We start from the raw sequence: 15226 nt of genomic DNA, 5'->3' as shown, positions 1-15226 counted from the left end.
GAAATCCTTGTTGCTTCAATGAATACATGAATTTTCCCATTTAGTTCACTGTGACCAGGTTCAGCATGAGTAATATTAAGCATCTTTTTTGTTTATGAAACAATTCATAAGTAACATCTCAGTATGCTCTAAGGCATCTTTACCTGAAAGCTGAGATTTAAAAGCCATTATTCTTGTCAGTCAAAATATTTTAAATCATTCTGGTCTTCCCTTCATTAGACTTTGACAAACTTTGAATATTTTTGACCAAAGCAATGGTGAAATGATTCTGTTGAAACACACATTTCACAGTCAGCTTGAGACATCTGAAACAGCAGTATCATTTAATAAAATCGCCACAAAATAGACACTATTGTTGTGCACTGACTAGTCAAAAATATTTACAGTAACGTCACAAGAAGTTGGAAATTCAGATGAGTATCTTCAGAAACTTTACTGCTACTGAATTCCTTCAGATAAAGCTTCATAAAGTGGTGTAAAAAAGCAATTTAACAGTTGGCTTCCCAATGCTTTTAACTACAGTTCAGTGTACTTGCAGAAAAAAAATATTTAAATTACAATTAAAATAGATTTCAGGTTCTGAAAACATGAATAATCCAAATCAAATGCTTTTAGTTTTTCACTAAGTGGCAAATTAACCATAGATTTTCACTGTGCTTGCTGTTGGTATACATACAGATGGATCTATGCCACTCTAATTTTTATCAGATAATAAATACCTATTTTGACAATCTACAACAGAACCTGAAGGATTTATAGACAAATTAGCCAGTATTTCATCTCATGATGAACAGAGACATGCTGTCTTGCATAAGCCATGCTGTAAGAATTCAGACATGGTCGGCATAAAAAAATCCTTAGGACCCTTGAGGTACAGGGACATAGCCAGAACACTTAGTCCCTTCCTACCCTCTTCTTACTCCTCAGAATCTTGAACTTTTTTAAGAGCAATGTCAGCTACGCCAGTCTCACTTTCCAGTGGACTTTCAGGATGCAGGGCTATTGCCTCCGTCTCTTTGGCAAATTCAGGTTCTTCCGTTCGGTCAGTAGCATGATTTGGATCCACTTCTTTGGTAGCATCCGGACCAGGACCTGACTGTTCCTCACCTGTAGAACTACCCTCTACTAGTTGCATTTCATCTAAACAAAAGAGAAATCGCATCATCAGTAAACACTGAACTCATCTGCAGGCAAAGATTTTTATTCTTGAAGAATAATAAACACTAGGAAACTTTGCCCCAATTAAAGAAGTGTTTGATTTAACCAAGCTTCATCAAAAAAGACCTAAGACACTAGCCTTCTGCTTAAGTTGGTGTAAGATTATGCTGCTATACTTTAACTTTTGCAACCCAAAGGAGTGGGCTGCTTTCTTATTATCCAACTTATCCTAACACCTCCAATGAAAGGTAGAGTAGCATGAAACTTCTGCATTATTTTGATTTCAGATTTGGATTTTGAAACAGTGCAGTGTAATTCAGAGTGCTTTAGTTGCAGAACCTGTGGAACTCTAGCAAAAAAACAGATTTTAGAAAGTCCATAGCATTTATAAATTGAAAAACTAGAATTGCAACAAATGCAAGTGTGCTGTTATGTTACAACAAAGATTCTTCTTTCAACCTCAGCTGTTACAGATTTTAAGACCTGTTACTATTGTTCCTTGTGGTGCACTTAATGCAGCATTAGTTTCAGCAAGCAAACTACAAATCCTTACCTTTCTTTTGCTTTTTTTCTTGTTTCCTTTTTTCTTTGGCAGCTTCTAGTTCTTGTTTCTCGTGAATCTCCTTCAGGGTCTTGCAGACTTTTTTGTGGGTAAACCAGTGTATTTTCTGGCAGTTCTGGTCACAGTACATCACCTGAAAGTTACCAGAGCTATCAATTAATCTTTATGTAGTAAAAAATATACCATATTGTTGCATTTCATAGTGTACCAAGTTAAGTCTTTCTATGTACATTACTTAATGGTATTTTTAAGCAATGTGTAAGGTCATATGCAGCGATTCTAACCTATATAAAACTCTGTAAAGAATAGTTTGTTTTGTTAACTCTTCTGAACATACAGAAATTTTATTCTTTCTTAATTCTTAAACATACACACTTGGAAATTCAAGTACTCCTCCTACTTGTGAATTTCTGGCATCCCTCCCAAAAGACGACGTCTTGCACATTTTCAGTGTAGGCATACACGCCATTGCTCAGAAGTCTACACAGTAAATAGTCAATCATTCAAAATCCTCAGCACCCCAGTGGCACGATATTTTGTGATTCATTATAACTATTTATGGATTCTTACCATTTTACATACTGAACATCTTTTGTCTGCTCCCTTTCCCCCACAAGTTGTACAGAATTCAGCATCCACAAAACCCACTTGGCCAGTAATAGCTTGTGTAAGTACAGAAAAAGCTGTAGGATCAGAACCCTAAAAGGTAAGAGAAGAGGCGTTAATGAGATTAGAAGACAACACTGTCATGAAGAGGGACACACAAGAGACAAACAAAACAAGCAATGCAAGCTGCTAAGCAGTCTCACTGAAGATGCCACAGCAGCAAGAACAAAAAACTAAATCATAGAATTTAACTAACACACACATTTATACAGTTAGATAAATTCTTGCATCTAAAGTTAATTTAGAGTTTAGCTTCTGTAGAAGAGAGGATAAACATTATCATTTTTTACTCTGTAAATTATGAAGAATGCTATTTAATGAACTCGGTGTTCTTTACACGCTGTCATCTGCTCACAGATCACATGCAGGAGGTTTCCGCAGACTAGTCTCTGCTGGCACACACAAAGATACTGTGCTTGTCACTGAAACACTTCTGTGCTCAGCATACTCAGACACTACAGACCAAATTGGTCAGAACTCAGAATCTTCAAAACAATTATTTGCATGTTATTATTTAGATATTTACAGTATCTCTCCCATGCAATACAAGCAGTAAGATTTAGTATGTTTTATTGGTAGCCATAAATTACGACTATTCTTTTGGAAATGACGTAAACATTAGAGGAAAAAAATGCCAAGTTGCTCCAGCTCTAAGTAAATCCTTAAACTGTTAGGCTACCATGGAATATGCATGATCATAACTACTACCACAATGCTAAGAGGCCCAGACTGAATCCAAGTAACAGTGCATCCTAAAGGTCAAGGCCTTCCAGACAATTAAAAATGTATAGCATCTCCTCCTTCCCAGTTCTGCATAATGGAGAGAAATCCAATGCAACAAACTGTATTTCTTTAAAGGGAGAAGGCAGAAAAGACTGCAAGCTCTTCGAAGAAAAAAGGGACAGGAAGGAAAATGTTCACTCTAAAGCAAATCTTAATGCATCATGATGGCTTATGTTTTCACACTGTGTTTATTTTTCTGGCTTAGACAAACAGTAGGGATTGCATTAAGCCTCAGGACATTTTAGTAGACTGGAGCCACTTAAGATGGAGGCTATTTTTAATTCACTCAGCATAATCCAAATATGTCACAAAAATATTCCACGTCCCCAGTGTTAGTGCATCTAGCTCTCAGAGACCAAAGAGAATTTAAAAAAGAATTCTTAAAAAAAATAACAATGCCTGTGTAAGATTTATTATGAACTAATTAATAGTACTATAATGAAGAGTATGTTAGCAAAGATAGATGAAGAAAACTGAAGTTAGGTTTTTTTACTTGTAATTTTGATTTCCTAATTTAGATATACATTTTATTCCATGTTGCATCATCTTGCCTGTCCCTGTGATAAAAGGTGCTTTATAGAATGTCTTCCCTTTTCCTACCATCATATATTACCAACTTTTTGTGTACACTAGAAATGCATTAAATCTAGGAAATTATTTGATCTTAAATTGAATTTAGACATTGTGAAAAAAGAGTGCAAAATGGGTTTCATCTGTCTGAATCTACAACTTGTAAAAGCAAATTGGCAAAGAAAAAAACTAAATAGACATCATAGAGTAGGAAAAGAAAACTCTGACACAGAAATAAATTGTTCTAATTTTCTTTAAACACTGAGGTATTTAAGCATGCATTATAGACATAGGAAAAAACCCACTAGTTGAAGTATTTTAGAGCATTTTCCTGCAATTTGTAAAATAAAATTCCAGTTTGCCAGTTCAGGGACATTCAAAAACCTTTGCTTAATATAATGCATTGCAGAAGCTGAGAAACAGAAAGATGGCTTAGTTGAAACTGAATTTACTATGCAAGTTGCTTAGAAAGTATTTTCTTGGTAGGAAAAACTTACTATTTCAACAGGAGCAATACTCCTCACGAGCTGCTGGAGCAACGTAGCTTCACAGTAAGGAAACTTTCGGATACTTTCTCGAATTAGCTTCTCTTGATATACAGGGAAACCATCTTTATCTCTCCCTTTCAAGAGACTAAATTTTTTAAAACCAAAGTCAAATAAGAAATCACATAGTAAATGTTCAAGAACAAATACACAGCATGCTGTACTCTGTCCTTCTGACTCTGTCCTCTTTCAGATTATAGAGAATAATTCAAAATTATTCGACAACTTGAAACGTAACAGTGTTTAAAATGCAAATGAAATTATTTATATTCTAATGCACAATCATTATGAAATATAAAATAACTAAATGTACGCTGTGAAACCACTACTTACTAATTCAGCCACACAGAGAAAAATAATCCTCTGCAGGTAGACTAGTACCTACATCAGAAGGAAGTAGCAAAATGCTTTGCTTTCTTTAAAAATGAGCATTGTAAAAATAAACACTGAAGAATACACAATACTTTAAAATATAAATTCTGCTTTACTTATGTTTAATAATGTGTTATAGTCCTGACGCTTCTATATTTATCTGGTTGGCTCCTACTTTTGATATGGATCACTGATGAACTATTTGATTTCAGTATGTCAATGCTGACTTCTTAATTTATTTCCAGTATCACATACAAATCTACTGAGGTCTACGGGGAATGCAATCCTTCTAAAAGCCAGGCCACTTACTTTGACACTTAAGATCAGGCAGCTGGTTTTGTAACTCTGAGTAGGTTCTGAAGATCTAAGTGATTTAAGAGTCCAAGTCTCATGCACAGCAAGGGGGATTTGCAGTTCTTGGTTGCATAAGTGTTTTTGAAAAAAATCTCACCCTGTATGACTGCTGGAGAGCAAAATTACATGAGAAATATTCCCAGATGATCCATATTGGACATTGAGAAACCCTTTTTTCAAGCTCATCGCTCCCAGTTTTCTCCACTACATGTTGCTCTCTGCTGCTTCATAGTGTATGTGTGATTGCCCAGCTCTAACCAGTTCCAGCAGGGAGCTGAATCTCTAGGAACATCTCCTTTGTAGCCCCAGGAAAGGACAATGCCACTTCAGACAGGAAAAAGGGAATCAGTGCCACCCTGAAGTGACTGCAACTGGGCGTAGCCTTTATCCAAGACAATCCCATTCTTATCCCAGTTGTCTTTTTTTGGTACCTGTAAAGCTGGTTCATACATACACCTTCAGACCTCTCCGTAGAAATACGTACCTTTTGATAAATCCATCTAGTTTATCCTCTCGCTCTTTTAAGAATGTAATGCATTTCTGGAAGATGCAACTGATGTAGTGCATTTTCATAGCAAGTACTTCATTCATATCTTTCTGCTTCATACATTTCTCACAAATTAGATCCAAAACCCTATAACATTTCTGCAGTGCTTCTACTTCGGCCAATAGAGGGTTCTCTTTTACCAGCAACACAATCTATGAGACACATTGAAGGAAATGTAATACAGTTAGGAACTAATATTTTTAGACTTGTGCATTAGCATTAAAGGTTATATAGCTCCTTGTAGCTAAATTTCTAATATTTTTTCTAATATTTTTTTCTAAGTTTCTAATATTCCTGTACTTCTGCCTTATGCAGCCTTCCCCCTCTTTTTTCAGTCATTATTTAGTATTAGTATTTAGTATACTGTAATTCACAGTTCCCATAAAAGAAACATTCCAAATTAAGACTAGTATTAAAAATACTAAGGATTTTTCCAGAAAAAGAACCTGAAGAATCAAAACCATTTCAAAAGAAACAGTTACAGAAACTACCGTACACTGTCCTAAAATCTCTTTCCTTTTGAACACCTGAAATAAACTGGACTTGTGTGATTTAAGCAGTTTCACAGAACACATCGACCTTACATGTTCTTGGAGCGCTTCAGGTAGAACAGTAAAGCACTGAACTAACCATTTTAAGACGAACTGTATACCCACTAAATTAGCTGCCACTGGTGCATTACTGTTTGTATATACTGTAGATACCTGGTTGGCAACTGTTGACAAGTTCCTGACTGAATGGCAAGCCCAAGGAACTTGTCTTTGAATTTTGTTGTATTGATTCCTCTGAACTACACTGGAAGAGCAAACCATAAAAGACTTCATTTTCAGCAAATATACTGGGAAGTAAAAATAAACATCTCTTGCCCATACTTTCAGAAGCAGCAGCAGTAGACGTTACTATGGTGAACCAGTGATGAAGGTAGGAAGATACACGCTGAGACAACCATTGAGGGAACAGTGAGATTTTGTTAAGATAGGAAATTGTTTTACATTTCCACTTCAAGTGGGGCTAGGAAAAAAAAAAAACAAAACTAAAAATAAAGCTATTTATGACTATTGATGTGAAAAATAAGAATCTCTCCACTTAAAGGTGTTAGTTCAAGAATCTGGTCTAAATAAACACTAAAATAGCTTCATTTTTGAGTCATGTCTAAGTGTTAAGCCTGGTTCTTTCTCATTTTCAGAAGCAACTCAATTAATGGATAACACTTTTGAGCTCAGTTGGACTCTGAAGAGTTGAATGCTTTCTGACATAAAGAAACAGTTCCCATGCCAACAAACATATACAATTTACATATTACTCCACCTTAACAGGATGCATGTTAGTAGTAGTAATAATTTTATGTAGAGGCCCAGCTAGTTTTACTGGCAGTTTTGGTTCTTTATCTAAGCCTTGTGGTTTAGTATAGTAGTCCAGCCTTTCACGTGGAAAGAAGTTGTTGATGACAGTCACACAGTCATGTTGACCTAGAGGCACACAAGAAAATAAAATCACCAATTAAATGAAATATAACACCAAAAAAAAGAAAGATCTAAACCCAAATCTAATATAAGCAATACAGGTGAGATTTACCCACACAGGAGCAGAGCATGATATGCTTTGCACTGGTAACAGGCAACTCTTGCCATTCTTTTACATTCAGTAAGTGTAACTTTTATGTTCAGTACATGTAACTTACTGACTCCCAGCAGGGGATGACTTCTTGAAATTTCATTTTGGGAATGCTGTCCCCTTCCTGCATCCTCTTGCCCTTGTAAGCCAAAACTAAGAGAAGAGGTATAACAGGTATTTCTCCCTAAACCTATACTACACCAGCAGTGTAATACTGGTGCTAAAATTTCTCAAGGAAAGTTCTCTCCACTTTATACTTTCAAAAATTAATGACATTCACATTGGGACTTGTAAGTTTTCAGACCTGAAACACATGGTAGTATATTAACTTAACGCAGGAGAAATTACAAGAACAGAAGATGCTTAAAATTTACCAAAAACAAGGAATGTGATGAAAGTAATGAGAGAATTACGAACCCTTCTTGTTTTCTACATCTGACAAAATGATGGATTACTTGGCTAAAGGGAAAGTAAAATTTAGCTTCTCTAGTTCAGGACCACATTCTTTAAATTGATTGATTTATCTTGGCACTAATCCTATTAATCAGTAGAAGAAGACGCAGCCAACCAAATTCCAGCATTTAAAACCCTCCACTGTTTTAGAAGAGACTGTTCTAAGCTAATAGAGCACTGTGTAAAACAAATGACAGGGGAAGAAGTATCCTCACTTCCCACACACAGACAGATGAATTAATGTTGATTGGACAGAGGATAAAAAAGAACAGGAATGGATTCCAATGTTCAGACTTTTACAGAGTAGCGTATCTCAGTATGCCTGAAAATATTTATTCATTCTTGGTGACGTGATAAGATTCTAAACAAGAATTCTCCAAAATTATGTTGGAGATATCATTCCATTCACTAATAACTGAATTCAGCATCACATTGGGAAAGACTCTCCAAATCCAAAGTATAGTTAAGAGGAGTGGACTTTTCTGACATATTAAGTGAATAAGGTTTTGCTACTTGAACCTCAAGTGAGCAATGTCAATCTTTTCCTCTTTGAAAGACCAGAATGAGATATGATTGAAACTGAACTGCACTAACTCACTATTCAAGGAAGTAAATCTAAATGGGACGGTAGGCTCTTGAATCCAGAACACCTTATGGACTTGTAAGGGAGTTCTCAGACACTTAAACAATATGAGAAGGTTGTGTTGAAGTGAAAATACAGGTCCTCATTTTTGGTTGTGGGGAAGGTCATCTGGACAGCAATACCCGAGTCATTAAAATGACTCCACTTTTTCTGGTAATATTTAATCACACATCCTTGCTAGAAGTAGAGAAAAAAAGTGGTGTATTTGGGAACATGAATCCAGGAATCTCCCAGCACTGTCAAGATGGGTAAAGAATTAAAAAGGGTTTAGGAAAAAAAGACAAGAAAAAGAAACAGAACAGCAGAAAAACAAATTGTTCCATGTTTTGCCGAGGACCACACAGCATACTGGAATAACAAATCCTGTATCTTGTTCTAGTCAAGTTCAGGTCAGTAAGTGCTGACTACCTCAGAACAGGTTCCAAGACTTCTCCCTCTTCCACATCTAGAGGGAGAAGGGCAGGAGGTGACTCACCGCCATCACAAAGCATGCTCCTGGCAAAGCTCAGATGAGAGTTCCTGACTCCCAGTGCTACGTTCGTTCCTTCCTACAGAGGAAGCTCCAATTATGCACTTTGTACTGCAAAAGCACATAACTGCACTTCAGACACCTCAGATGTTACCATCTTCCTCTAATTGAAAAGTGATGACATTGCAAAACCTTGCATACCTAGAGAGCAGCATCATCTATTCTTATAGATAAGATCATTTGTGCTTTTATGAAACAAAGCATGGGAATAGAACACAAATTGACTCTATTATAGGATGGGATGTGGAAATAAAGCTGAACAACTTCGTCAGTTCAGAACAGGTCATTAAATAATGTTTCTCCAATTAAAAGCATCAGAATCTAACATTTTACTCCTTTAGAAATGTAGAAAATGATGATAGACTTTCACCTTACCCACAAAAGCAGCCATCTGAGCTGCTGTCCTTCCCACAGAGTTGACAACATCAGTCTCTGCTCCAGCCTCTAACATCATCCAGGTGATTTCTTTGTTTCCTGAATTTGGGGGTAAGATATGGGGAATGAGTGAGAACTTGCAATTCTATATATAGTGAAAAAACAAGGAGTGAATTTCTTAAAGACCAGGAATAACACCGAGGGAAATGAATGTTCTTAATGGCATTATTTTAAGAACGGGTTAAAAGAAAGGCACGGTGCTGTGTCCTTATTTATGGTTCCAGAGGGTCAAATCAAAGTAAAAACTAAATTCAAGCACAGTACAGCTCTGCGCTCTGTAATGCACATTCAGCTCCCCATGGAGCTTATGGGAGTCAAATGCATATAGCTACGGTAGAGCTTGGTCCCTCTGGATAGCAATATAGAAGCAAATTCTACTAATCTAGTTTGACAGTTCAACTACAACATTTGCTATTCTAAGAAGAAAAACAAATCCAGTACTATTATGTAGCAGGAGCATAGAGAAGGGAACAGATTGTTCCTTTCTCCACAGCGGGAACTGGGTGTTCAGCCTGGGCTAAATACCAAGTAAAATGAAGCTAAAATTTGATGGGAAGATTAGATGGCTTAATTGGTGCCCTTCAGAGACTAATAAGGACACTTGTCACCACTCGTGCTGGTTCTGCTTTCAAAGGTATTCTTTATCAGTTTTTGTGCATATGCTAAGTACAGAAAAGTGAATATAAAAAAAGAAGGGGGTGGTGGATGAAAACGAATGTGTGTGATTCAAAAACAAAGGCATTGTGTCAGTGGTGCTCATGTACCTTTTGCGCTCACAGATAACAGACCTTAAAGTCAACACTCAGAAGCATTCTAACCCAGGATGACAGGTTAAAAGCTTAGCTGAGAGAAAATGGTATAAAATCCAGCATTTTCCATAAAGCTGCAGTCGTTTAACAGCCTCTAAGAGTTTGTTCCCATCTATCTGCTGCAGCTCCAATGTTGCTCAATGCCACAGAATGCTGAAATTTGCCAGATCTTTTTACAGAAGTTTTAGCAGAAAAGCAATCCGATGATCCTTTTAAAGTTCATATACACACATATGCCTTTCTTTTTTTTTATACTTATGATGAAAGAAGGCAGAGTTTAAACCCTACCTACTAAGAAATCTTACTTCCCTAGAATCTTTTTTTTGGGAAGACGTAAGTGGCCTCGTAAAGAAGATACTTAAACTAACCTAATAGTCCCAAATCTAATATTTTCCCCAGAAGAAACAATGTTTTTATGTAGTGTATTTTTCTCCCTCAAGGAAATAATTGTTCGTTTCATCAAGAAAAAAGAATAGCAAGAGAAAAGCTGCAAACCACCACCTGAGACAGGAGAGGATATACACAGCTATAAGCACTCTCATGATAAAGAACACAGTGTAAGAGGAGAGGGAAAATTAATGTGAGAAAACATCTTTTTAAAAGTTACTGAATACATTTTTAAATACCCACAAGATAATTACAAAAATAATGTACGAAAAAGGCAAAATTTGAAAAATACTGAATTGATATTACAAGCCTCAAATATTACTAAAAGCTACTGATTTGGAGTCCTAAAAAGGCAGTTTGGTGCAGCATCTTTTTCAGTGTAACACAGTATAATTAAACAGAATGTATCCCACTGCACAAGAAAACCGTCAGAAGAGAGTGTAACAAGTAGGACAAAGTACAGATAGACCATTTGCCTCAAAACACTGAACAAAATCAATTTTTTATATGAAAAAGGATCCCATGCCTGAACAGTAGTTGTCCTGTTCCAGCGTCCTGATGATTCTACTGGTCTAGACATATTTGCATAGTTCACATAACAGTGAACAGTAAGCCTGAATAATAGAAAGGTGTCGACATTTTTCTTTAGATAATTAATTTATGGCAATTGTACCCATCGATGTCATAAAAATCAGTGAGATAAGTTTAGTAAGAAGTTACCTGAAAGTCCAGCAAACATCAAGGCAGTATATCCATGCTCATGTTCATTGCAGTTAACATCAGCCCCATGTCGCAAGAGCAACCTGCACATGTCTATTTTCCCTTTGTACGCTGCATGCATTAGAGGCGTCATGCCATGCTAAAAAAACAGAGAGGAAGGAAGTAGCATACAAAAAAGAGTTAGTTGTACCTCTTGATCTTCATACCATTCATAATTTTTACTTGTACATACATATTCAGTATAACTACCAAAGCCTCACATAATATTTAACAAAAAAGTTCACAAAATATTCATGAGAAAATATGGTTGCTAACATGCAGTAGATTTTCCATTTCCATGTCACTTTTCTGATGATGCTGTGCTATATATTTGAAAACAGACCAGTGTTGAATAAATGAAATCCATTTACCATCTATTTGTCATTGGCCATTTGTGTAATACATTAGTGTTTAAGACAACTACTGCTTCTGCTAGCAGGAAAAGCTTGTTTTAAAAAATGTGTTAGGTTCCTAAGTTATTTCTTTCCTCCCCTGCATTATATGATAAGCAACAAGAAAATTAGGAAAAGGCCCTCGTTGTTTTTACCATTACAAAGATTTGCAGTTTCTGAAACCCCATATTGCCCATTTTTAGTCATGATTACTGGTAATTGTGCTATCCTCCTCTCCCCCATTTACCCACCCTTTTGGTATTTTGTCTGTGATCTTACATCAGCCAGAGCTCCAAAAACCCCCGTAAAGATACACATCTCTAACTAGACCTGAACAACCACATAGTCTTAAACCTCGCCTTTGATAAACTGCACCAGTACGAAATAGATTAGCTTCAGCAAGGGAGGGACTAAGTTTTTATTAGAGCTGCACTGGTGTAATTATAAATGCAAACCTGGGCAAACCCTAGGGGAAATTTTCAGAACTAGGGTGATTGCTAGTGCAGGCTCGCTCCCTCTCAAAGGGCAGGGAGAAGCACAACTCTGTGAGAAAATTGCATGACATTCCCGTTTTAGAATTTGATACGGTTTTTCCAATATGCTGTGTGTTTTCACTTAACATCAAGTCAGGATTTATGTTATCAGCCAAGACATAGTAATTGTCCCAGACCATTCTCTAACACTGAATACAAGGGAGTGTGCTTTAGTTTGTCCCTGAAGGAAATCAAAATGGCATTTTCTTCCCTTTTTTGGAGGTTAAGGCTGCATGCATGAATACGCTCACGTACAGCGTTTCTGCAGCTCTGCAAATGTATGGTAATGTGATACTTTGAAATAATGTAATTGTCAGCTTGAGCATTAATGTATTTTTTGCTTCACTTTATGATAGAATAAAACCCAATGAAGTTAAATTTATCAGTATAATTTTAAAAAAAATCCTAAAGGTGGGGGAAATTGGGAAAGTTAAAATTATAAAAACATTTTCAAGTATTATATTTTCATTATTCCCTATCCTAACTGAAAATAATAAAAAACTATTACTTGATGCATTATATTTTAGTAAGCCGAAATGTTTTTGTAAACTGCAATGTAAACTGCCATAAAGAAACAAAAGACCTGAAGAGATCACTTCACAACATGAAACAAATTTGTCATCGTTTTTGCTAAGTTTCATTTGTGGTCCTATAAAGGTAAGTAAAGGCTTTCTATCCTAATATATAAAATGTTACGTTATGTTATGATGTTATGTTGTGTTGTGTTATGTTGTGTTGTGTTGTGTTATGTTGTGTTATGTTGTCAGCAATTTTTATGGGCCAGTCCCAGTCTGGAGTCATAGTATAGATTTGTCTCCTTCAGCAGTGCAGAAAAGTACTGCTTAAGGGGATAGGAACACAGTAAGGTTTTTGACTGGAGAAAGAACTTTAAGAAAACAATGACTTTAAGTTTGGTTATATCTTGAATGCCAGTTGTTTCAATTAAAAAAAAAAAAAAATCTGTCTGAAAATTATAGGACAAAGGAAAGGGTTGCTTTGTTCATTTTTTTTTTTGTCATCCCCTCCTCCTGGAAAACTTTTTTTAAAAGCCTTTGATTAAATTTTGAAAGTGTCAGGCCGTGGTGTGGATAAAAAAAAAGTATCAAGCAGAGAACATATAGACAATTGTTAGAAAATCTGGAAAAGCTTGGTATCCTGTATTATGTCCTTATGCAGAAACTGAAATGACTGCAAATACTTTTCTCGGGCTGAATATCAAAGACAGGTCCAGCAACAGTCTGTTTTCTGATAGATGACATTTGGATTGTCAATACAACACACTTAAAAGACTAAACTAGCAGACAGTTTATTAAGCATACAGATGAAAAATTATTTATCGTTCCAGTATGGAACATAGGATGAATAATCCATTTTCTAGCAGCTACCATGTAACATTCTTCTGACCAAAAATCCAGTCTTTTAACCTCATTCCCTAGAACAAAAATTCATCTTTCCCAGCTTCTTGTTTACTCTGCAGGTATGTTATATGGTTTACAGGGAGCAAAATTAACATCTCCCATCTTCTGCAGGGCTATAAGTATTCCCTGTATGCGTGACTCTACAAGGAGTTTGCAGGGCCTCTAGAAATTGCTTGGCACCGACCTTGACCAGGTTCTTCAGGTCATCAACCAACAAGGACTCCCTGGCACAACGGGGCTATGCCTCATGGCACAGCCAGCCCAGCCATTACATACCACCCTTCCCAGTTCCTGATGTTGAAAATATACCAGAAACAGACTGAGGGATGGAATTCCGAGAGCTAAGTTGACCTAATGCTGCCATGGTGGGGGACCCAACTGAAGAAAAACAAAAACAAAAACAAAAACTACAGGGTCAGTGGGCTGAATCGGCTAACAGGGGAAGAAAAGGATGTGTGGGGAGGCAGGAGGGGCAGATGGGTAACAGAACCAAGGAGAGGTTGGACTCCACTGTCTGAAGCAGGGGAAGAAGAAAGCAGGCTACTCTATCCCTCTTCAGCACCTGGGAGAGGTGTGCTTCCACAGGATGAACAAAACCAAATTTATAAAGATACTAAACTGGAAAAACAACCTTCCACCTTCTAGGAACTATGGAGAAAGTTTTCAACAACACTGTTTCTTAGCCTTTGTTGACCAGAGGAAGTGGGGAGCGTGGGGTGGCCAGGCAACAAGAGTTGGGACAAACAAACAAACAAAAATACATAGACCATCTCACATCCCAGTGACCTGTGCATATTTGACAGAAAAACTGACTACGTTGTGAGCAATTAAACACTTGTGCTGACTCTGTAAGAACACAGACATGATACATGTATATTTTTAAGAGCCATTGTTTTGTGGGTAACACGCGGATGATTCGCTACTGAAGTAGCCATGCTGACTTGTGTTACTCCAGAGAAAAGAGGAATCCAAGTGGTCCCAACATTCCCAGTGTTTTACACTTCTCATGCTCACTTCACCCTTCTCCTCAACCACGGAAATGTGGCCAAGATGAGGCACACATAGGCTGGATCACACGGGAGCGGCTCCCTCAGCAGGGAGCAGCAATGTTGGGGTACACCACAACATTGCATGTGTGAACACTACCTACCTAGATAGAGTGGGAAAGGGAAAGGGCTAGGGCTGTAAAAACCCTTGCTGAAAAACTGCTGTAGACAATCATATGCTGATAATGTTAAAGCATCCATCTGTCCCTATCCCAGCCCAGACAGGCTGTGAGAGTTGGTGTTATTCAGCCTGGAGAAGAGAAGACTCCAGAGAGACCTTATTGTGGCCTTTCAGTACTTAAAGGGGGCCTATAGGAAAGATGGGGACAAACTTTTCAGCAGGGCCTGCTGTGATAGGACAAGAGGTAAAAGCTTTAAAATAAAAGAGGGTAGATTTAGACTAGATAGAAGGAAGAAATTTTTTACAATGAGGGTGGTGAAACACTGGAACAGGTTGCCCAGAGAGATGGTAGATGCCCCATTCCTGGAAACATCCAAAGTCAGGTTGGATGGGGCTCTGAGCAACCTGGTCTAGCTGAAGACGTCCCTGCTCATTGCAGAGGTGTTGGACTAGATGACCTTTAAAGGTCCCTTCCAAGCCAAATCATTCTATGTGTTTGCAATGAGGAACCCAGCCCCACATTAACATGG

General features: G+C 37.2%; 1 protein-coding gene across 1 annotated transcript in view; it reads right to left on the bottom strand.

The window, feature by feature from the left end:
• Positions 1–916: 916 nt before the first annotated feature.
• ANKMY2 (ankyrin repeat and MYND domain containing 2) overlaps positions 917–15226 on the bottom strand; it is a 25627-nt gene continuing 11317 nt past the window's right edge. Inside the window, exons 3-10 of the mRNA XM_009879585.1 lie at positions 11148–11286; positions 9172–9270; positions 6866–7026; positions 5495–5709; positions 4237–4372; positions 2291–2419; positions 1712–1853; positions 917–1140 (exon numbers count right to left, since the gene is read on the bottom strand). Coding sequence (XP_009877887.1) covers positions 917–1140; positions 1712–1853; positions 2291–2419; positions 4237–4372; positions 5495–5709; positions 6866–7026; positions 9172–9270; positions 11148–11286 — 1245 coding nt within the window. The remainder of the gene's footprint in view (positions 1141–1711; positions 1854–2290; positions 2420–4236; positions 4373–5494; positions 5710–6865; positions 7027–9171; positions 9271–11147; positions 11287–15226) is intronic.

This window comes from Charadrius vociferus, unplaced genomic scaffold, assembly GCF_000708025.1.
Source record: "Charadrius vociferus isolate BGI_N301 unplaced genomic scaffold, ASM70802v2 scaffold262, whole genome shotgun sequence".
NCBI lineage: Eukaryota > Metazoa > Chordata > Aves > Charadriiformes > Charadriidae > Charadrius > Charadrius vociferus.
The sequence above is the reverse complement of the archived record's forward strand: the minus strand, read 5'-3'. Positions and strand labels throughout refer to the sequence as shown.